This window comes from Bubalus kerabau, chromosome 8 (genome assembly GCF_029407905.1).
Source record: "Bubalus kerabau isolate K-KA32 ecotype Philippines breed swamp buffalo chromosome 8, PCC_UOA_SB_1v2, whole genome shotgun sequence".
NCBI classification, from domain to species: domain Eukaryota; kingdom Metazoa; phylum Chordata; class Mammalia; order Artiodactyla; family Bovidae; genus Bubalus; species Bubalus kerabau.
The window spans coordinates 64096652-64120814 of record NC_073631.1 but is presented as its reverse complement, the minus strand read 5'-3'; the positions used below and the strand labels follow the sequence as shown (position 1 = coordinate 64120814).

The 24163-nt window shown below is 39.4% G+C and overlaps 2 protein-coding genes across 5 annotated transcripts in view; one reads left to right on the top strand and one right to left on the bottom strand.

Annotated features, from left to right (window-relative positions):
* The window catches only part of MATCAP2 (microtubule associated tyrosine carboxypeptidase 2), a 75043-nt gene extending 64355 nt beyond the window's left edge, over positions 1–10688 (bottom strand). Inside the window, exon 1 of the mRNA XM_055590408.1 lies at positions 10666–10688. The gene's annotated coding sequence lies outside the window, so the exon portion shown is untranslated. The remainder of the gene's footprint in view (positions 1–10665) is intronic.
* A 7009-nt stretch (positions 10689–17697) lies between these two features.
* Positions 17698–24163, top strand: part of ANLN (anillin, actin binding protein) — a 59695-nt gene continuing 53229 nt past the window's right edge. The window contains exon 1 of one of the 4 annotated variants that reach the window (XM_055590401.1): positions 17698–18072. In XM_055590401.1, the coding sequence (XP_055446376.1) occupies positions 18055–18072 (18 nt within the window). In that variant the 5' untranslated portion in view covers positions 17698–18054. The remainder of the gene's footprint in view (positions 18073–24163) is intronic. The other 3 variants (XM_055590402.1, XM_055590400.1, XM_055590398.1) reach the window with 3 other exon arrangements.

Below are 24163 nucleotides of genomic sequence, written 5' to 3'. Positions count from 1 at the left end.
TCTGAAAAGACCCTGTTGCTGGGAAGGATTGAAGGTAGGAGGAGAAGGGGATGACAGAGGATGAGATGGTTGGATGGCATCACCGACTCAATGGATATGAGTTTGAGTAAATCTGGTGATGGACAGGGATTCTTGGCATGATGTAGTCCATGGGGTCACAAAGAGTCTGACATGACTGAGTGACTGAACTGACTGACTGACTCAATATGTGCAAGGTTCTGAGACAGGCCTTGGCATAAACAAGGGAAATCAGGGTGGATTTTACAGTAGAGGAGGAACTCATGAGATAGAGTTGACACTGTCAATTTTCAGAGCCACATCTTCTCTTTTAGCTTTCCTCAAGGTTGAGATAGGACACAAAAATAATTGTGGGGTATGTTTTCAAACTTAGGAACAAAAGGAAAGTTGAAGTTATGTCAGAAACATCATCCTCTAAGAATGACGGAGAACATGAGAGTATTTGTACCTTTTTCACTAAGAAGGATGGGTGGAAATTTCAGAGTATCACAGGTAGTGTATAACCTCACATCCTAGTCTGTCAGAAAATCCTGTGGATACTGTCTTCAGAATATATCCAGAATCCAGCCACTTCTCACTATTGCCACTGCCACCATTCTGGTTCAAGCCACCACCATCTTTTGTCTGGATTATAGCTGTAGCTGAACCCTGTATTTCTTTCTTTCTTTTTTTTTTTTATGGCCCAGGCAGTCTGAGGTTTTCTTGTTTTTGTTTTTTTCTTTCTTAAATAATGAAACTATGATAACACATTTACGGGAGACTTGAACACTGTATTTCCATTCTTGCCCTCTTTATTCTCAAAACTCAGTGGCCAGATTGATCCTATTAGAGAGTCAGATAATGTAAGTTTTCTGTGAAAAGTACTTCAATGTCTTCCTTTCTTGCCTACGAGGTCCTTTATGACCAGCCTCCTATCATCTCCTTGGTCTCATCTCCCACTGCTGTCCTCTCCTTGGTCTCCTCCAGACACTCTGGCCTCTTAAATACTCCTCAGCTATGCCAAGCACTGTTTCACCTCATGACCTTTGCGATTTGGGGCTTTCCCTGACAGGACTGGAAAAGGTCAGTTTTCATTCCAATCCCAAAGAAAGGCAATGCCAAAGAATGCTCAAACTACCGCAAAATTGCACTCATCTCACACGCTACTAAAGTAATGCTCAAAATTCTCCAAGCCAGGCTTCAGCAATATGTGAACCATGAACTTCCTGATGTTCAAGCTGGTTTTAGAAAAGGCAGAGGAACCAGAGATCAAATTGCCAACATCCGCTGGATCACAGAAAAAGCAAGAGAGTTCCAGAAAAACATCTATTTGTGCTTTATTGACTATGCCAAAGCCTTAGACTGTGTGGATCACAATAAACTGTGGAAAATTCTTCAAGAGATGGGAATACCAGACCACCTGATCTGCCTCTTGAGAAATTTGTATGCAGGTCAGGAAGCAACAGTTAGAACTGGACATGGAACAACAGACTGGTTCCAAATAGGAAAAGGAGTTCGTCAAGGCTGTATATTGTTACCCTGTTTATTTAACTTATATGTAGAGTACATCATGAGAAACGCTGGACTGGAAGAAACACAAGCTGGAATCCAGATTGCCGGGAGACATATCAATAACCTCAGATATGCAGATGACACCACCCTTATGGCAGAAAGTGAAGAGGAACTCAAAAGCCTCTTGATGAAAGTGAAAGTGGAGAGTGAAAAAGTTGGCTTAAAGCTCAACATTCAGAAAACGAAGATCATGGCATTCGGTCCCACCACTTCATGGGAAATAGATGGGGAAACAGTGGAAACAGTGTCAGACTTTATTTTTCTGGGCTTCAAAATCACTGCAGATGGTGACTGCAGCCATGAAATTAAAAGATGCTTACTCCTTGGAAGGAAAGTTATGACCAACCTAGATAGCATATTCAAAAGCAGAGACATTACTTTGCCAACAAAGTTTCGTCTAGTCAAGGCTATGGTTTTTCCTGTGGTCATGTATGGATGTGAGAGTTGGACTGTAAAGAAGGCTGAGCGCCGAAGAATTGATGCTTTTGAACTGTGGTGTTGGAGAAGACTCTTGAGAGTCCCTTGGACTGCAAGGAGATCCAACCAGTCCATTCTGAAGGAGATCAGCCCTGGGATTTCTTTGGAAGGACTGATGCTAAAGCTGAAACTCCAGTACTTTGGCCACCTCATGTGAAGAGTTGACTCATTGGAAAAGACTCTGATGCTGGGAGGGATTGGGGGCAGGAGGAGAAGGGGACGACAGAGGATGAGATGGCTGGATGGCATCACTGACTCGATGGACTTGAGTCTGAGTGAACTCCAGGAGTTGGTGATGGACAGGGAGGCCTGGCGTGCTGCGATTCATGGGGTCGCAAAGAGTCGGACACAACTGAGCGACTGATCTGATCTGATCTGATCTGCCTGGAATGCTCCCCGACCCCCAGTGCCCACTCTGGCCTTGTGTCCACAGGACTAGCTCCTTCACTTCCCAGGACTTAATGTCACTTCTCAGAGACCTTTCCTGGTCACTCAATTTAAAATTCTATTCCTTTCTCAGATTTCCTAGCTCCTTTCTCTGGTTTATTTTATTATGTCTTTTACTGATTTATCTTGGTTATTGTCTGTCTCCATCTCTAGAATAAAATTTCCGTAAGTGCAGTAACTTGATTGCTCGCTGCTATATTTCTAGCAACTAGAATAGTGTCTGGCACACAGTATATACTCAATAAATTATTTGTAAGTTAATGAATCAGTAGATAATAGAAAGCTTGCATTTTCTATGATAATTCAAAGAAAAACAGAATGATATAAAATGGGCATGTGGATAAAGAACACATCTTCAGGTTAAACATTTGATAACAGTAATGAGCAATGAATGCTTTGCTTTCAGAAGAGCCATTGTTCTTGCAACATATGTCCTAAGGGAAAACTGTAAATGAAACTTGCATACTTATCTTCCTTCCATACCTTCCTTAACTTCTTTATATACCTAAAACTGAAACCTGCTTTCCAAGTTTGCTATAAATGCATGTTACCTCTGCAAATTTCTAATTTTTCAAGTCACTGCAGTTTAAGAGCTGTAATTCTCAAAAAAAAAAAAAGAAAGATTAAAAGATGTTTCCAATTCATTCGTTCAGAATCTAAAGAATTTACTCTGAATGTTTTTACTAAAACATGCATAATCAGATTGTCTACTTCCATTATATTTTGGAGAAATGTATTATTAATTCCACAGCTATTTATTTATATACAAGAGACAGGGCTTAGTGCTTTTAGAGTACATAAAAGACAATATATTTATCCACAATGTATTTATCCTTACTGACTAGCATGTGTGTGTACACACACACACAATAAAAGTTAGAAAATGATGTGCACTAAAGGTATACCTCCCTCTTCAACATTTCATTAAACTTAAGAATTGTGCAACTCTTTGCAACACCATGGACTATACAGTCCAAAGAATTCTCCAGGCCAGAATACTGGAGCAGGTAGCTATTCCCTTCTCCAGGGGATAGTCCCAACCCAGGGGTCGAACCCAGGTCTCCCACATTGCAGGTGGATTTTTTACCAGCTGAGCCACCAGGGAAGCCCAAGAATACTGGAGTGGGTAGCCTATCCCTCCTCCAGAAGCTACCAGGGAAGCCGAGCTATCAGGGAAGCCCTTGTTGCCCCTGTAGTTAGTTCATTTAGAATATTATTTCTTCTTTACTTTAAAAATTATTTCTGTGTTCACCCTACCAATTTTTCTTGTGGATCATTTTGATTTATAAACATTTTCAGTGATAAATACAATTAATATATAGAGGTACATATCAATTAATTCAAAGCATTAAAAAAAGATATTCTTTGTGTACTATTAGGCACTGAAGTACTCTTACTAACAAATTCATGAAAACAAAGAGTTTATCTAATTAGTTACAAAGCTAGTACTGTTATCAGCTTCTTTTACCATTCCCGCCCATGTCATCATTCATCCTCATCAAGCTTTGTGCATCTGCTTTGTTAATTATTGATTCATGCTACGCCTGCTTAGTATTTCCATTGGATACAGCATCTGCAGCTGTCCACTTGGCTGCTTTTGAGTCAGCATTGTTTTTACATATCCGCCAGAACAATGAACAATTCCATCTTTTTAAGAAACTTTCCTTCCTACTTGTCTCTATATAAACTTCATTTTCAAAGCACTGATTGCAAAATAAAGTTAAGAATTATTAAAATTGCTTTTAATAATTTGTTTACCTCTAAGAATACACCTCCTCCCTTTTGAAAGTCTTACTAAACCTAAGTTTTCCAGTAATAGCCAAGAATGCTATTGTAGTTATCCTACTGCAGCATTATACTTAACTTTTTTAATGTTTACTTTTATGTTCAGTACCAGCATTGTATTGTGGATCATTTCAATTTCTGATTCTCTTTAATGATCATTTCCATTAAACTCTAGATTTAAAAAATCATAGAAAAATAGATATTTTTCATAGAAATATTGTTTTTTAGGTTATGAGTAAAGAGCTTATATTTTTCTTATTTTTTCAGTAACTTATTTAATTATCTCATCTATTAACATGTATATTTCATGTATGAATCACATAGAAAGCTGCTGCTGCTGCTAAGTCGCTCCAGTCGTGTCCGACTCTGTGTGACCCCATAGACGGCAGCCCACCAGGCTCCCCTGTCCCTGGGATTCTCCAGGCAAGAACACTGGAGTGGGTTGCCGTTTGCTTCTCCAATGCATGAAAGTGAAAAGTGAAAGTGAAGTCACTTAGTCGCGTCCAACTCTTAGCGACCCCATGGACTGCAGCCAACCAGGCTCCTCCGTCCATGGGATTTTCCAGGCAAGAGTACTGGAGTTGCCATTTCCTTCTCCGCATGGTAAGCTACTCATAGTCAATGGAGTTTCAGGACAAAAGTCAGTTGAAACATCTCTGTAGTAAGAGAGGATCAGATTTTTTTTTTTTTTAAGAAAAAAATCAACATCTTCCTTTTTAAAGGTTTAGAATATATTTGATCATTAACCTGGGTCATAAAAGCCAGGAAAGAAGAAATAAGATGGTGAAGACTAGAGAAGGTTGCTAGTATTGCTAATGCCAGTGGAGAGACAAATAACTATAATATTTCACTTTCTACAGAAAAAGTTCATTTTGTTGAGAGCAGATCAAGCATATATTTCTCTTGAAACTGAAAAAAAGTTTAATTTCTTAAGAAGAAGTTATCCTAGTAACTAAAAAAAACAGGACATTAAAAAATGTTTACTTTTAAATTTCAGATAAGAGTTTAAAAGAATGAGAAGAAGCTTCTAGAAAATACTTTTTACTTTCCTCCTTGTTCTCTTGGAAGCAATTTATAACATTCTGTGTCTTTGGAAATATATGAATTGAGGAAAATTAATCTGAAGTTTGGTGTTATAAAAGAATAGAGAAACTCTGGTTGCAATATTCCAGATTCTAACAAGCATTAACAGAAGCCTCAGGACAGCTGTAAACAATGTTCCCTGATACATAAAAGTTAAAAAAAATCCAGGCAAAGTTGGTTTCTCTAGGTTTAAAAAATTTTTTTTCAGTGCTATTTGAATGCTTTTGGGATGTCTGTATTGAGAGAATGGAACATGTTCAGTATGTCTTTTTCAGGAGAATGAAAAGCATAAAGTGGAATAAATAAAGAATGCTTTGTGAAATGGCCTTTGCCTTTTCACGTCAATGAAAATAGTCAGAACAGCACAAAAATTCTGGGAAACATTATGATATTTTTTGATAGGATGTTTTATTGTAAATAAGGGAAGGAAGAAGGATATCTTTTAATCAGACAACAGAAATATTGTTTATCTTAATTACATTTTGAAGAAATCAAGATGTGCATTAATATACTCCTTCCACAGATATTTATTAATTATTTATACTGCAAACATACAAGAAAGGTTCTGCATACTGGAAGATATGCATACTGGTACTTCATACATACATGATATACATGTATCAGGCAGTCCTTGGGCACATACCTCAGGGATGCTGTGGTGAATAAATCAAATAGAGTCCTAGTTCTCTTGGAACTTACAGTGGGAGAAACAACAATCAAGTAAACAAATGATGTGGGCTTCCCTGGTGGCTCACTGTAAAGAATTCCACTGCCAATGCAGAAGACACGAGTTTGATCCCCGGGTCAGGAAGATCCCCTGGAGAAGGAAATGGCAACCCACTCCAGTATTCTTGCCTAGGAAATCCCATGGACCAAGGAGCCTGGCAGGCCACAGTCCATGGGGTCGCAAAAGAGTAGGACCTGATTATCGACTGAACAACAAACAAATGATGTAATATCAAATACAAACAGGTGCTATGAGCTATAGTACTGTATATCTCTAGTATACTGCAGGTGGTGACTTGAAGTATGGAGGGGTCAGAAAAAGCCTCAGAGGAAGTGACTATTGAGCTGAGACTTGAAGGATACAAAGAGTCAGACACGATTGAGCAACTGAACTGACTGACTTGAAGGATAAGAAAAAGTCAGCCACAAGACATTTCGCGTAGAGGGAGGATTCAAGCATTCATAGTAGAGGGAACTGCAAAGGCAAAAAAGCCCAGAGATGGGCATGATCTTATCCTGATTCTGGGGCTATGTGAAGGTCAGCATGGTTGGAATCCAGTGAACTGGGGAAAAGTGGTAGGAGAAAAGATCCCAGAGATAGGCAGGGGTTAAGGAAAGGAGTTTAGACTTTTTTCTAAGTGCAATCAGAAGCCACTGGTGGATTTAAAACACAGCTGTGTTTTTGTTTTTAAAGATCGCACTAACTGTTCTGAGAACAACGGAAAAGAGGATGAGAGTGGAAGCAGGGAAACCAGACAGGAGACTCTTGCAGTGGGTCCAGTGATGGTGATGGTGGCTTAGAGTGTAACGGAAGCGCTAGAGAGGAAGAGAAGTAAAAGACCCAGGGTATACTTGGAGGCAGAGTTGATAGGTAGGTTGGGCATATGGATAGAGTAGGAGGAAAGGAAGAAGGAATTGACGATGACTCCTAGGATTTTGGCTTGAACAACTGGGTAGATAGTGGTACCATTTATGGAAATAGAGAAGATTGGAGAAAGAATAGGTTTAGTAGGGAAATTTCATTTTGGATTTGTTAAGTTTAATATACTAGTTAAAAGTCTAAGTCAAGATTTCATATAGTTAGTTGAATATTCTTATTCAGAACTCAGGGAAGAGATCATGCCAAAGAAATAAATTTGGGAATCATCAGTATATGGAAGGTATTTTAAGTCAGTGGAACTGATGAGATCACCCAGTGGGTGTGTGTAGGTACACAAGAGCAACCAGGGTAGAATTTAAAGTTCTCAGTCACTTAGTTGTGGAGCAGAGGAAAAGGAGCCAACAGAGTTGTTCACACACACATCACACACATAGATCTTCCTCAACTTATGATGGGGTTATGTCCCAATAAACACAACCTAAGTCAAAAATGCATTTGACGTACCTAACCTACCAAACATTATTGCCTAGCCTAGCCTACCTTAAACATGCTCTGAACAATTATATTAGGCTACAGTTGGGCAAAATTATCTAACATGAGGCCTATTATATAATAAAATGATGAATATCTCTTGTAGTTTATTGAGTACTGTACTGGAAATTAAAACCAGAACAGTTGTATAGGTATTAATTATCCTTCGGATCACAGGGCTGATGGAATGGCATCTTGGCGCAACTATGCAGCATTATGACAAAGCATTGTACTGCTTACTGGTAGTCCAGGAAAAAGATCAAAATCCCAAGTACTGTTTCTACTGAAAGCATGTTGCTTTTGCATTACTATAAAGTCCAGTTACCGTAAGTAGAACCATCATAAATCAGGGACTCTGCACACATACACACACACAGATAAATTTATAATAACTATGTAACTATAACTTATATGCAGAGTACATCATGAGAAACACTGGACTGGAAGAAACACAAACTGGAATCAAGATTGCTGGGAGAAATATCAATAACCTCAGATAGGCAGACGATACCACCCTTATGGCAGAAAGTGAAGAGGAACTCAAAAGCCTCTTGATGAAAGTGAAAGTGGAGAGTGAAAAAGTTGGTTTAAAGCTCAACATTCAGAAAACAAAGATCATGGCATCCGGTCTCACCACTTCATGGGAAATAGATGGGGAACAGTGGAAACACTGTCAGACTTTATTTTTCTGGGCTCCAAAATCACTGCAGATGGTGACTGCAGCCATGAAATTAAAAGATGCTTACTCCTTGGAAGGAAAGTTATGACCAACCTAGATAGCATATTCAAAAGCAGAGACATTACTTTGCCAACAAAGGTCCATCTAGTCAAGGCTATGGTTTTTCCTGTGGTCATGTATGGATGTGAGAGTTGGACTGTGAAGAAGGCTGAGCGCCGAAGAATTGATGCCTTTGAACTGTGGTGTTGGAGAAGACTCTTGAGAGTCCCTTGGACTGCAAGGAGATCCAACCAGTCCATTCTGAAGGAGATCAGCCCTGGGATTTCTTTGGAAGGACTGATGCTAAAGCTGAAACTCCAGTACTTTGGCCACCTCATGGGAAGAGTTGACTCATTGGAAAAGACTCTGATGCTGGGAGGGATTGGGGGCAAGAGGAGAAGGGGATGACAAAGGATGAGATGGCTGGATGGCATCACTGACTCGATGGACGTGAATCTGAGTGAACTCCAGGAGTTGGTGATGGACAGGGAGGCCTGGCGTGCTGTGATTCATGGGGTCGCAAAGAGTCGGACACAACTGAGCGACTGATCTGATCTGATCTGATAGCTACATATGTGAATGTGTGTGTGTGTGTGTGTGTGTATGTGTAAGTTTTTGTTCTTTAGCTGCTAAGTTGTGTCTGACTCTTTGTGACCCCATGGACTGTATAGCCTGCCAGGCTCCTCTGTCCATGGGACTTCGCAGACAAGAATACTGGAGTGGGTTGCCATGTGTCTTCTCCTGAGGGATGAATCGAACCCACGTCTCCTGCACTGCAGGCAGATTCTTTATCATCTGAGCCACTGGAAGAAGGTTACACATTGGCAAATTAAATGCAGCTTGCTCGGCACCTTTCAAAGACAGATGAACTCCTTAGTGTGTGGCCTCATAGAAAAGGGCAAGATAGGAAGTCAGGGCTAATACATACATAGGCATGGCTACAAATGAACTACATTTTCAATTTGACCAAGAGTTGGAAGAGGGTTAGAGGGGGCTTGTAGGTTTCGTTAAGCAAGAGGAGCAGTGGAAAAGAGATAAGGATTTGATATTTCAATCAGGAGGCCAGTTTGGGGATTTGAAATCTTGAAGATGGAGCACTTTCTGGTGCACAAGTAGAAGAGGAGGTCAGCAGAGGTGGAAGGTTTGTGGGCTGATGAGGTCAGAGTGTAGGAGGCTGTGTTCACAGACAAATTATCAGCAAACATTTCTTGAGGGCTCAGTACCTGCCAGTCATGAATGGTGCTGAGAAAGATGTGAGAAGCAGGGGAGATGAGAATGAAAGTGAATGTCAGGAACCCTAACATTTGGAAGGGTTAATGACTGAGGAGAAGAACCAAGCAACAAGTTTGGAAGGATTATGTGAAGTGTTTGGAAACTAAAGAAGTTCATGATAGACATCAATGGAGTACAATAAACCTTCTTGTTTCAAATTTAAGAATATTTTATTTTTGAGGTTCCATAAAGAGAGTTTGATGTTTAAGAAACATGGACTTCTGTTATTCTTTACTATTTAAGAGCTACTTTTATATGCATGTGTGCTAAGTTGCTTCAGTCATGTTCTACTCTTTGGAACTCCATGGACTGTAGCCTGCCAGGCTCCTCTGTTCATGGGATTCTCCAGGCAATAATACTGGAGTGGGTTGCCATGCCCTCCTCCAGGGGATCTTCCCGACCCAGAGATGGAACTCACCTCTCTTATGTCTCTTGCATTGGCAGGTGGGTTCTTTACCACTAATGCCATTTGGAAGGCCCACTTTTCTTTTATATGGGATTGCTAAAAAATTTAAAAATAGGGACTTAATTGTTGGTCCAATGTTTAGGACTCCAAGCTTTCACTGACCAGGGTCCAGGCTCAGTCCCTGGCTGGGAAACTAAGATCCCACAAGGTGCAATGTAGAAATTTTTTTTTAATGAAAAAATAGGTTCTGTGATTATAGCTTTGAGAAATCTAGGTATGGAAAAGTAAAGGTAGCAATATATAAATTATAGTGCAGTAAGTACATAAAAGAATTCATCTTTATGAAAGGATTTACTATGGCCCTTTTAAAGAATGGAATGACTCCCTTAATGCCCTTATAAACCACTTGAGAAAGTAAAAAGGAGATGAAAGCTATAAATTTTAACAAAAGTTGATTGGATAAAGGGAACATGACTGTAGTTGGATTGACTTTTGGAAAAAATACTGTATGTTAGAAAACACACAAGCCGTTTTCCCTCAATTTGGAATATGAAACAGTTTCATTGATTAAATTAGAAAAGAAAAACATCTGATGTTAAGAACCCTTAAAACTGTTTATACCCTTAAAATATGATACTAATGTGCATTAATGGCAGATACTGTAAGAAATAAACTATCCCATTTAGTAAACATGTATATGACAACACTTGATGATTCTTATTTCTTCATTATAATAAATGTATAAAAGAAGTGGCCCTTCAGCCAGATAACCTGAAGTAGAGATCTTGACATTAATCCTTCTTGCCACTGCTTTATGGTTAGATCTTGGCCTTTTTGATGCCTGTAAAAATAAGAATATTTATTTCATTGTATTATTTTGTGAATGAAATGAGAATGTGTATGAAAGTACTTTGAAAAATTAACTGTACATATGTAACATAACATGTGTCCTTACTGAGGTAAATGCTTAAGACTTTTTCTGGTTTTCTGCCCTCCATTAATTTTATCTGTGAAAAAACGATCACTATTTCCTTTGTTGAAGAAAAAGGATCTTTGAAGGAGCAAATATTGATTTACTAGGGCAGCATTTAATTTCTAGTCATCTTTGCTTCAGAGCATTGATTCTATATTTAAATTAATATAACAAGCTGTGGTCTTTATCTAAATAACTTGGAAGATTGTGGCTTTTATTTAAATAATTAGAGAAACACTTTTGATGACTTTCAGAATATTAATGTGATTAGGGCAAACTGTATAGTCTAACTACTAATAATCATGTGAACATAACATGTATTTTCTTTCCTAATTTAGCAATTAAAAAAATTTTTTTAAGAAAGCAATTTTAAAGTTGCGATTTATTCAGCACTATATATAGCTCAAGAACACATTTAGATTATTATTTTGTCTTTTGTGATGAAAATAAACAAATTAACTGAAATGTCAAGATCATAAGCAGGATTTGAAGTCAGGCAGATCTGGTTCAAATTTTTAGGTGATAGTCTTAAACCAAATAGCCTCTTTGTATCAGTTTCCCCCATCTCCAAAAATGGAATACTAGTTATCTTAAATGCATTCATTTAACAAATATCTATTGAACTCATGTGCACTCAGGGTGCTAGGTAATAGCTATAAACACAAGTCCCTGCCATTCCATTGCTTCCACTCTAGCAGAAAAAGGAGATGATTAAACTTAAACACATAATTAAAATAACCCCATATAAGTGGTAAGTGCAATGAAGAAAACATATCAGAATAATAGGATAGAAAGTGGCTTGGGGGCAAAGAGAAATGGTGTGGCCACCTGATCAGGGAAGTCTTCTTTGAGGAAGTAGCACATTTAAGCTTAGACCCAATTAACAAGGAGAAGCCATGGGTAGATCTAGGAATGTCCAGGGGGTGGAAAGTTCTTGATGCAGGAAAACTTTTGGCATATTTTTATGACTAGAAGAAAGGCTTATGAGGCTGGAGACTAGTGGAAATAAAGTAAAGTATTGTGATATTTTCATATGATGTACATGCCGGGCTGAATGAGTCCCAAGTTGGAATCAAGATGGCAGGAGAAATATCAATAACCTCAGATATGCAGATGACACCACCCTAATGGCAGAAAGCAAGGACGAACTAAAGAGTTTATTGATGAAGGTGAAAGAGGAGACTGAAAAAGCTGGCTTAAAACTCAACATTCAGAAAACTAAGGCCATGGCATCTGGTCCCATCACTTCATGGCAAATAGATGGGGAAACAATGGAAACAGTGACAGACTTTATTTTCTTGGGCTCCAAAATCACTGCGGACAGTGACTGCAGCCATGAAATTAAAAGATGCTTGCTCCTTGGAAGGAAAGCTATGAAAAACCTACACAGCGTATTGAAAAGCAGAGCCAATCACTTGGCCGACAAAGGTCCACATAGTCAAAGCTGTGGTTTTTCTAGTAGTCCTGTATGGATGTAAGAAGAAGGCTGAGTGCTGAAGAATTGATGTTTTTGAACTGTGGTGCTGGAGAAGACTCTTGAGAATCCCTTGGACTCTTGGAGAGCAAGGAGATAAATCCTAAAGGAAATCAAACCAGAATATTCACTGAAGGACTGATGCTGAAGCTGAAGCTCCAATACTCTGGCCACCTGATGCAAAGAGCTGACTCACTGGAAAAGACCCTGATGCTGGGAAAGATTGAAGGCGGGAGGAGAAAGGGGTGATGGAGGATGAGATGTTTGGATGGCATCACTGACTTAATGGACATGAGTCTGAACAACTCTGGGAGATAGTGATGGACAGGGAAGCCTGGCATGCTTCAGTCCATGTGTTGCAAAGAGTTGGACACGACTTAGAAACTCTATAACAATTGTGATATTTGGGCCTCCCCAGGGGATGCTAGTGGTAAAGAACCTGCCTGCCAATGCAGAAGACCTAAGGGATGTGGGTTCGACCCCTGGGTAATGGAGATGCCCTGGAGAAGGGCATGGCAATCCACTTCAGTATTCTTGCCTGGAGAATCCCCATAGACAGAGGAGCCTGGTGGGCTACAGTCCATAGGGTCACAAACAGTTGGACATGACTGAAGTGACTTAGCATACATGTGCATTGTGATATTTGGAGAATATTAGGATACTAGGTGGAGAAGGATATGGCAACCCATTCCAGTGTTCTTGCCTGGAGAATCTCAGGGACGGGGGAGCCTGGTGGGCTGCCATCTATGGGGTTGCACAGAGTCGGACACGACTGAAGCAACTTAGCAGCAGCAGCAGCAGCAGCAGAATACTAGGAGAGGAAGGTTAGTCCCAGATCATGTAGGGCCCTGTAGCCCTATGATAAAGAATTTGCATATTATCCTACTCGCAACAGAAGACATAAACTGGTTCTACACAAGAAATTAACACTGTATAATTTACAATTTAAAAAGCTCCTACCCTTGGGATAAATTACTAAAATATGATAGTTCAGTAGGTTTGTAATACTCATGTTCCTATATACTAATAATAGATAGTTTAAAGTATAATTAAAAATGTATAATTTTAAAAGCAATAACCACAAAGATACATGTGAATACATCAAAGATAATAAGGATCTTTATGCAAGTACATTATATATATACTTTGGAAGATGTTAAAGTAGGCTTAAATTAATGAAGATATGTCCATGTGCACTAATAAAATGGTTTGATGTCACAAAGATGTGGTATGTAAGATTACATAATGAAAACAGTTTGATATTGGAAGAGGACTAGACAAATAGACCAGTAGCATAGAATAAAGAGCTTCTAAACAGACCTACACATACAGGTATACTACAAAAGTGGCATTACAGGTCAGTGGACAACTAAATAAATGCTGCTAAGACATTTGGTTTTCCAGATAAAAAACAAGATCAATCCAGATAATTTAAAGACAGAATCATTAAAAAAAAAAAACCCATACTTTTTAGAAGAAAATATGGGAGAAATATTTACAACCTCAGGGTAGGGAAGGATTTCTTGAGACGAAAAATACAAACCCTATTGGAAAATATACATGTATTTAATCACATTAGTAGTAAACATTTCTGTACATCCAAGACATCCTAAAATGAAAAGACAAACCATAAACTAGGAAAAGATATTTTCCAGCCAAAAAACCAGGAAGAGTTATTTTCCTATAAAAATAGTAAACAACAAAATGCTTTGAATTAATAAGAAAAAGCAACCACATAGAAAAATGAGCAAAGAATATGAATTTGAAATTCACAGAAAAGGAAAACTGAAAGGCCAATAAACACACGAAATAATGTTCATTTCCACTAGTAATAGGAGAAATGTATACAAACAAGAATGATAGAAGCTAAAAAGCATCCAAGTACTAAGGAGGGGCTATAGTAGCAGACATACTCACAGAAAGATGATAAGAATATAAATTGTTACAATCATTTTGAAGGGCAATTTATTTTTAATATCTGGCAGTAATACTGAAATATATTTTTTGAAATGATCGTCTAATTCTTAAGTATATTACTCTAGAGAAAATTTTTCATGGAGACATAAGGAGACATAAAAATATTCATGGCATCATGGGGTCTTTGGAATGAAAAACTGGAAATGAGCTAAATGTCCACTAACAGGATAATGGATATATAAATTGCAAGTATATTAATAAAATAGAATTATAGCAGCGATAATGAATAAAATGCAGCTATATCTGTTAGTGAGGATGTATCTCATAAAGAGAATATTTGGAAAAGAAACCAGTTGCAGAAATTTTTACTTACAGTAAAAACAACATTTATGAAAAACTCTATATATTGATATAGATATATATGTAGATGTAATAAAAGTACATACATTTCACAGGAATGATAAACATGAAAATCAGGATAGTTTAACCGCTGGGGAGTGGAAGGTAAATGACACGAAGGAGGAATACATAGGAGACTTTAATTACAAAGGTTTTTAAGCTAGGTGGTAGTACATGGTTATCTGTTCTATTCACTAATTTTTTGTTACACTGGAAATATTTTATAGCACAGTTTTTAAAGAAGAAAGGTAGTTCTAACTATCAGGGGGTAAGAAGGGAAATAGGGAGACCTGTTAGGAGATGCGACCAATCAATCATAAAGGAAATATTCATTGGAAGGACTCATGCTGAAGCTGAAACTCCAATACTTTGGCCACCTGATGTGAAGAAGTGACTCACTGGAGAAGACCCTGATGCTGGGAAAGATTGAGGGCAGGAGGAGAAGGGGAGGACAGAGAATGAGAAGGTTGGATGGCACCACTGATTCGATGGACATGAGTTCGAGTAAGCTCTGGGAGTTGGTGATGGACAGGGAAGCCTGATGTGCTGCAGTCCTTGGGGTCACAAAGAGTCGGACATGACTGAGTGACTGAACTGAACTGAGACTTCAGTCTCTAGCACAGCTTCTGGCACAGAGTAGGGGTTTAACAAACTTAAGCTTTATAGGGTGGTTGCTATTATCATCATTATCAGGGTAAAGACAGAGAGACTGTGAATAAACATAAACTAAACATTCTGAGTAGTTAGTTATATTGCACCACATGTTCTATTTATCTTGTTTAGTCTTTATTAGAATCCAGTTATAAAGAATCTAAGGGGCTTACCTGGTGGCTCAGTGGTAAAGAATCTGCCTGCAATGCAGGAGACATGAGTTCCAACCTTGGGTTGGCAAGAACCCCTAGAGAAGAAAATGGCAACACACTCCAGTTGCCTGGAAAATTCCATGGACAAAGGAACCCCATGGGCTCATGAGGTTGCAGAGTTGGACACGACTGAGCACGCAGGCACACAGGCATAAAGAATCTAAGGCTCACAGAGGTCAAAGCTGGAAGGCACAGGGCTTCATAAGTTTCTAATGACTCATTTTTCAATGCTGTGTAAACTTCCTCCTGAACCTCCAACCCTAACATATCCACCACTTTCTTGTCTAGCACTTGAAAAAAAATTCAAGCATCTTTTCTCTTTGGTTCATAGCTAGCATGGGCTTCCCTAGTGGCTCAGATGGAAAAAAATCCACCTGCAATGCAGGAGACCTGGGTTCAATCCCTGGGTCAGGAAGATCCCCTGGAGAAGGGAGTGGCTACCCACTTAAGTATTCTTACCTGGAGAATCCCATGGACAGAGGAGCCTGGAGGGCTACAGTCCATATGGTCACAAAGAGTCAGACACAAATGGGGCTAGTGCACTGGGACGACCCAGAGGGATGGTATGGGGAGGGAGGAGGGAGGAGGGTTCAGGATGGGGAACACATGTATACCTGTGGCAGATTCATTTTGATATTTGGCAAAACTAATACAATTATGTAAAGTTTAAAAATAAAATAAAATTTAAAAAAAAATGAAAAGAAAGTTAGAACGAAGTCACTCAGTTGTGTCCAACTCTTTGCGACCCCATGGACTATACAGTCCATGGAATTCTTCAAGTCAAAATACTGGAGTGGATAACCTATCCCTTCTCCAGGAGATCTTCCCGACCCAGGAATCGAACCAGAGTCTCCTGCATTGCAGGCAGATTCTTTACCAACTGAGCTATCAGGGAAGCCAACACTTTTGAGTTAGATATTAATAATTCAAAACACTTGGGTAGGACCTTATTACTTATTACAGAATATTTTGGATTGCTCTCAGTTTTTCACCTGATCTGCCTAACAACTCTGTGAAAGGCAGGGCAGCTGATTATTTCGGTTTTACAGATGAGAAAACCAAAATCCAAAGAGGCTAAATTGGAGGTTCTTAACCAGTGAGCATGACTTCATGGAATCATATCTTAAAATGCTTATGATTGAAAGGGCATTTTTAAGCTTTAATTGTATTTTCAAAGAAGTCTATGATTCCCAAAAAGATTTAAAAGATAATGAGTTAAACGATTTGCCTAAAGCCTAGGGTCACAGAGTCCTGGTGGAGTCAAGGCCCCAAGGAATTTCTTTTCATCCCACACTCAGAATTCTTTCCATTACTACATACAGTACCACAATTCAACTTACAGACATTACTAGTGAAATACTTTTTGTAATGTTCACTGACTGCTGAGATAGAAACCTTATTAAATAGACTGAAATTCTTACTTGGGAGTAATGGTTTTGGCCTGTTCAACTGTTGGGCAGCCATTCAGAAGTCTACACAGTGTTACAGATGAACAAGTCACATCCTGTTTGTTGTCTTTATAACAAGTCCTAGTACAGACTTGTTAAATAAGGTATGAATCCAATACAGTAACTATAAAATGTATTTTTCAGTTCTCAATAAAGAATAGTCATGAGACCTAGCTATGATCCAGTGGTGGAAAGTCGACTATGAGCCGAGAATGGGATTTTCATTTCTCCAGGATCAGTTACTTAAAGTGTTAGTGTCTCCCTTCTCTTACCTGTAAAAGAAAGGATCAAAATGGGTAGCTTGTCAGCTCTAACTTTGCATGCAGTTTGATGGGGTTAAAATAAGAAGGGCCTGACAGGAGTTTTGTGTATAAGCATTAACAGGTCTGTTAAAGTTAACCTTATTTTCCCAGTGATAAAGGCCAGTGCCCAAGGCGGCTCACTGGTCATTAGTGACAAGTGTCTGGGGGCTCACCAGACCTGCGCCTCAAGAAGGCCAGGACTGAGTCCACCTTGAGTGAAACAGGAGCTGGAGAGCATACGAACATAAAACTATGTAAGTTCAAAGGTCCAGTGGGATTCCAAACAGAAGGGCCCTTAATCCTAGATTTAGGAATGAAGGAAAGCAGGAACGCCCAGGCACAGGAGTGTGAAGGGATCTGCTTAAACAGGGTGGGGTGTGCGAGCGTTGGGGGTGGGGCTTTGAGCCAGGAGGCAGTTGATGCACTGGAGAGCCGCACCTACCGCTGCATCCCAGCCGGCCCGGGGCCCGGCTGTCACTAAGCCGGCAAAGCCACCCTTGGGAACCTCCCAGCCCCGGCGAGGCCACGTGATCTAGCGCCAGGGCCAGGAGAGGCGTGCCCTTCCCCCTGCCGCGCCCGTGCGCATGCGCGCGGGTCCGGGCGCTGAAATTCAAATTTGAACCGCCGCTGCAGGCCGAGTCGGACTTCGGAGGCAGTGGGGAAGAGGAGAGGAGCTTGGGAGAGTTCCCCACCACCTTCTTGTTTTCTTCCAGTGACACACTGAGCCGGCACTCACTTTTCTTTTTCTGAATTTGAACCACCGTTTTGGCCGAAGTCCGGGGCGATGGACCCGTTTACCGAGGTGAGAAATCTTGCGGGCAGAGCCAGCCATGACGGGTCCCACCCCCCACCCTCCCTTCCTATCTTCTGTCAACCTCCCGGCCCAGTGGCCGGAGAGCGCGTGCGCGCGCGTGCGCAGAGTGAGCGTGCGAGGGTCCAGCTTGGAGCTGGGAGGGTGTGGCGGCTTCCGTCTTCCCTGTGGCTGTAGTTCGTCCGCGGTTTTCTTGGTCTTATCCTGCAGATGAAGCTCTGCGGGGAAAGTTTTGAGTCTGTCCTCAGTAGCAGTAGTGAAAAGACCTCCTGTCAGCCCCGGTTATACGCCCCTCTGGAGTGGATCCCTGGGTCTTCCAAGGGTGCGGTGGGGGCCTGACGAAACTGAGCCCCGTGGAAGTAAAAGCCGGGATATTGCAGGGTGGAGTCGGGTGGCCAAGTGACTCAGGGCAGTGTGTGCAGCCGCCGCCTGGAAATGAAATGGAATGCGGTTTGCGGGGTTCGTGTGACTCGCAGAGGAGCCCTGCATTTAATAGTCTCTCAGTTGTGTCCGACTCTTTGCGACCCCGTGGTCTGTCCATGGAATTTTCCAGACAAGAATACTGGAGTGAGTTGCCATTCCCTTCTCCACTCCATACATTTAAGAATGCAGTGAACGAAATGACAGCAAAATGTTAAAATAAGCTGGTGCCTGAAACCATTGCATACGTTCCTATGAAGTCAATAGTTCTCTTCAGTTTCTATTGCTTATCTAACTAGCAAAGAAGATTCATACCTGAGGTTGACACTAATTGAAAGGAAAATTGCTAGCCGAATATGTTCAAGTCAAAAGTTACAGCCCACGACTTAAAAAAAAAAAGAAACCTGTTTTGGGTATGTTTATGGGGCATAACATTATAGCAGGACTTAACTCATCTTTTGTTCTTTAGAAATTAAATATGAATTAATTACATCATTACTGTGTCGATTATTTGTCTAGCTTTGACTTTTGTTGCGAATGTACGTTGACCCATTCAGGAATTTCGTGTGGCCAACTGACCACTACCTTTTCTTCAGGGACAGTTCCTCTTTTCAAGGTGTTGTGCAAGCGTCAAACTGTTACTTTTTGAGTTGTTGCAAAGTGGGCCTAAATATTTCTCTACACTAGATTGAAAAGCTTGAGTGGGGAGTATTATTTCTCTTTTTTTTTTTTTTTTTTTTTGAGACGTAGTTACAATTCTGTTAAGTCTAAGATATTAAAAGTTTCAGCAGTTAGAGTTTGCTGCTGGCTACTGCTAAGTTGCTTCAGTCGTGTCCGACTCTGTGCGACCCCACAGACGGCAGCCCACCAGGCTTCCCCGTCCCTGGGATTCTCCAGGCAGGAACACTGGAGTGGGTTGCCATTTCCTCCTCCAATTAGAGTTTACTTGTATTCAAACACAACAGTATTTTTTTCCAAATTCTCAATCATCTCAGGGATACACATCAATTTGTTAACCTTAAATATTCTAACAGAAAAATCCTGAGCACATTTTTGTATTAGCTTTAGAGAATAGAGCTGGTGGTTCACGACGTATTTTTCACTTATATTGAAATTCCAAAGGATATATGATGTTACAACTTAAAACAGGATTCCTTAAAATATTAGCCCTTTCTGTTCTCAATAGTTTTATGTTTCTAAGTAACTGACAAGAGCAAAGCATTTTGAAAGTTGGCTGAAAATTGCACTTCATTTTACTTAAAAATGTTATTCTGAAGCTAGTACAAATCTCAGTTGAAAGAAACTTTTATTTAAAAGAAACTTTTCATTTTAGAGTGCAGCTCAGAAATATGTGTGGTTTAGTGTGTGTGTTTTCTATTTTGAGAAGTTAGATCGGTTGCAGTTGGACTCAACAGCTTTGACATCTTTTCCTTAATTGGGAGTGAGTGAACTATTTGAAATGGTTCCAAAGATTAGGTGCTTAATTATAGCATTCATAACATTTTTGTACAGTGAAGCTAACTGTTCCTCATCTGAAAAGAAAATTGAAAGTCAGTTAAAATGGCTTTCTCAGCTGGAGTTCCTTATCAGAATCATAGAACACAGAAAATTATTTGAGAGAAACTATTTTTCTCAGTTTTCCCAGAAGTGATTTTTTTCTCTCCCAAAAGTGATTCTTAACCATGCCATTCTGTAGGCATAGGGGAGATGTTAATTCATTACATTAATGCCAGGGCCTTAAGGATTAATTCTCCTGGTAACTCCTGTTGAGAAAGGCTGTGTTGTGCTCGGTCGTGTCTGACTTTGCGACCCCATGGACTGTAGCTACAACCATCCTAAACTCTTGTTTCCTCAGACAAGGCTGTTGTGCAGTGGTTCCCCTCCCTGTTGTCACTGGTGCTGTCTGGCTCACTTTCTGTCTTCCTGCCTGTTCTGCCGGGCAAACTTTGTTTTGACCTCCAGCTCACAGTTTGATTCCCCTTCTTTAGAGGGGACATCACCTTTCGCAATACACATCTCACTTGCATTTATATGTACCTGTTGAACATGTTTTCTCTTAGAATGTAAGCTTTGTGAAGGTAGGAAATTGTTCAGAGAGATGTTTCTGTAACATCAAGCACAATCCAATAACGGTCTGCTGAATTGATGTGAAAGAGAGCCGTTCAGTGTAAATTGCTTTACAGACAAATAATTAAATAAAGCAGTAACTGTTAGAACATTTTAGCAATATTCTTTTCTTGTAGGAAATCTCAAGTATAATGCATCCATTGCCCAGTAACACGGGCCATGTTGTTTTACTGTATCTGCCTCTAATCCCTCTCACTGAAATATTTGGAAGCAAATTCTAGAAGGCATATAATTTTATACATAAATACATAGGTATTCATCACTGAACACTAAAGACTTTTTAAAAAATCATACTGCTATTATCACACCTAAAAAATAAACAGCAGTTCCTTAAAATCGTCAAGCATTGTCAGTGTTCAGCTATTCCTAAGTGTCTCATGATTTTGCAGTCTGAATCAGCATTTAGACAGAGTCCACAGGACCATGGGTTCCTCATGTTCTTCATGGACCAACCAGAGATAAAGAAAGAATCCATCTTGATTTATGGATAAGCTAGCAGTTAAGGCACATGTTTATTATTGTGATCAGCTAATAGAATTAAAAATGTTGATCATATGAATTTGCTTAGTTCTACTGATGATAAGTTTTTAAAAGAACAATTGGATTTAGTTAAGCTATAGTTTTTAGCAAAGCAGTTAAGAGTCCAGACTCTGGAGCCTGGTTCTTGATCTTGCCTTGCTACTCGTTAGCTGTGTGACCTATGGCTTGTTATTTAACCCCTACCTGAATTTTTTCATCTCTAAAACAGTAGTAAAAACAGAATTTTAACAAATCATATTTGAAGATGGAATGAGTTAGTGTATGCCGACACTGAAAGTACTTGAAGTCCTGTCTAAGCGCTAGTGATTGTTGTATTTGTTGCTTGCTGTGCTTAGTCGCTCAGCCATATTCGACTCTTTGTGACCCCATGGGCCGTAGCCCATCCGACGCCTCAGTCCATGGGGTTTTTCAGGCAAGAAATACTGGAGTGGGCTACCATTTCATTCTCCAGGGGATCTTCCAGACCCAGGGATCAAACCCATGTTTCCTGTGTCTCCTGCATTGCAGGCAGATTCTTTATCCATTGAACTATCTGGAAAGTTCTTTTTGTATTTGTTGTTAGGTGGATTTAAAACCATAAACTTACTACTCATAATGTCAATATTAGCATTTTAGTCTGAAGATCTGCTGATGGTGATGGTCACCTCAGGTTAGCATAGGAAATCCACAGCTAGTTGTGTCAAGTCAGAACTTTCCATGTAGGAACTTTAAAAGAGAAAAAGCTACAGTTAAAATATATGAAACCTTTTTTTCTTGTGATGTAAATTGACAAACATGCTATCACTGTTTTGGATAGAGTTTCTTTAATTTTCCAGAATTAAGTGAACTCTCTATGATGACCAGGGAAGGAATGCTTCTAGAACATTTTGAAAATAATAAATTGTTATTGAGTCTACTTTGTTTAAGAAGGTAGGAAATCAGTAATATCTCCCAGAAAAAAATTCTGTCGGAAATGGTTTGAGGGATGTGGGGCAGAAATTGCTTAAGGACTATACACTTCAGTTGTTTTAGATCCCTTCATGTGGAGTATCTTATTTCCTGATTGTTAGTAATTGCACTGTTTAATTTTTTTTAATGCCTCTATTATTTGAAGGAGGAGGTGTGATATTTGAAGGAAGTGAGTGAAGTGAAGTCGCAAAGAGTCGGTCATGACTGAGCGACTTCACTTCACTCACTTCATGTTCTACTCTTCACTCACTTCACTCAGTCATGTCCGACTCTTTGTGACTTCACTTCACTCACTTCCTTCAAATATCACACCTCCTCCTTCAAATAATAGAGGCATTAAAAAAAATTAAACAGTGCAATTACTAACAATCAGGAAATAAGATACTCCACATGAAGGGATCTAAAACAACTGAAGTGTATAGTCCTTAAGCAATTTCTGCCCCACATCCCTCAAACCATTTCCGACAGAATTTTTTTCCCTTGAAGGAGGAGGTGTGATATTTGAAGGAATGTACCTTATAAATAAAAAAAACTCTTAAATTCCTGATATACTATTATAAGAAAGGGTAACTTACATTTATGTAGCTGTTGACTTTATGTATTTTAGATATATCACTTCTTTTACATTAAAATCTTTGGTATCTATAAGTTTCATATTACAGATTAGGGAACTTTTTTGCTTATCTACTTTAATTTGTTTTAATCTTGAAATTTTTGAATCTAATGTAACAATAGAACACTTTGTGTATGTTTGAATTGCAAAACCTCATTCTTTTGACCCATTGCTCATAGTAACTGAAAATATACTGACTCATAAGTATTCTGACTGACCAGAATGGAATGTGGGTGTGTCCATAAATGAACGTATTTAGGCTAGTTTTGTATCTTAGGAATGATATATTTTATTGTGATTAATGATTTATTTTATTTAATTTGTATAATACTGTCACTTTTGAGTTTGTTGAAGACCTTAAAGGATAAAGGTTTTGTGTTTGGGAAGGCATTTGGCTCATAAATTATTCTTTCAGCGACATAGCATTTAGATTTAGTGTTACTTCTTTCAATGAGACATCATTCCTAAGATAAGCTCATGCTTGTTTTTCATATTCAAAGGGACTTAAAAAATGATTATTCTGTCTTAATTAAGCAATTAAAAAGGTCAGATGGAGTTAAATTCCTTAGTTTGCAATAATTACTTTATCTGTGTTTGCAGGACGGTGTATACTCAAGCCAGTAATCTTCGTGCCTTCTCTGGTTGTGTTCAAAGAGAATGAATTGTTTTACAGGGTTTTGTGTTTGTTATACTACATTGATTTCAATAGGAGCATATTTTGGGGTTTGAAAAGAGTCATATTCATGATTCTATGGAATACTAAGAATTCAACTTAAAACTGTTTTATTATATATAGATATTTAATTAAATAAAACATAAAAATATTTAGGTTGATTTTTCTCTTGGGAAGGATCTTATGTTTTCAAAGGACTATTAAGTCAATTATCTCTTGCTGTTTACCATCACCCCAAATCTTAGTGGCTGTATTAGTTTTGCTGCTATAAAAAATTACTACAGATTTGCTAGCTAAACATCATACATGTTATCTTTGGTAGGTCAAAAGTCTGTTGGGTTTTGCTGGGTTCAGATCAAGGTGTTAGCAGGATTGTGTTTCTTTTTGAGGATTTGGGGACATCTGTTTCCTCACCTTGTTTAGCTGATAGAGGCCCCCTGCTTTTTTTGGCTTGCAGCCCCCTTTCTCCATCTTCACTGCCCCCAGTTCCATCACTCTGACCTCTGCTTCCCTTGTCACATCTTCTCTGACTCTGACCTTCCGGTCTTCTCTCTCATAAGGACGGTTGTGATTACACTGTGCTTAGTCAGTCAGTCATGTCTGACTCTTTGCAACCCCATGGACTGTAGCCTGCCAGGCTTCTCTGTCCATGGGGATTCTCCAGGCAAGAATACTGGAGAGGGAGGGTTGCCTCCTCCAGGGGATCTTCCCAACCCAGGGATCAAACCCAGGTCTCCCGCATTGCAGGCGGATTCTTTACC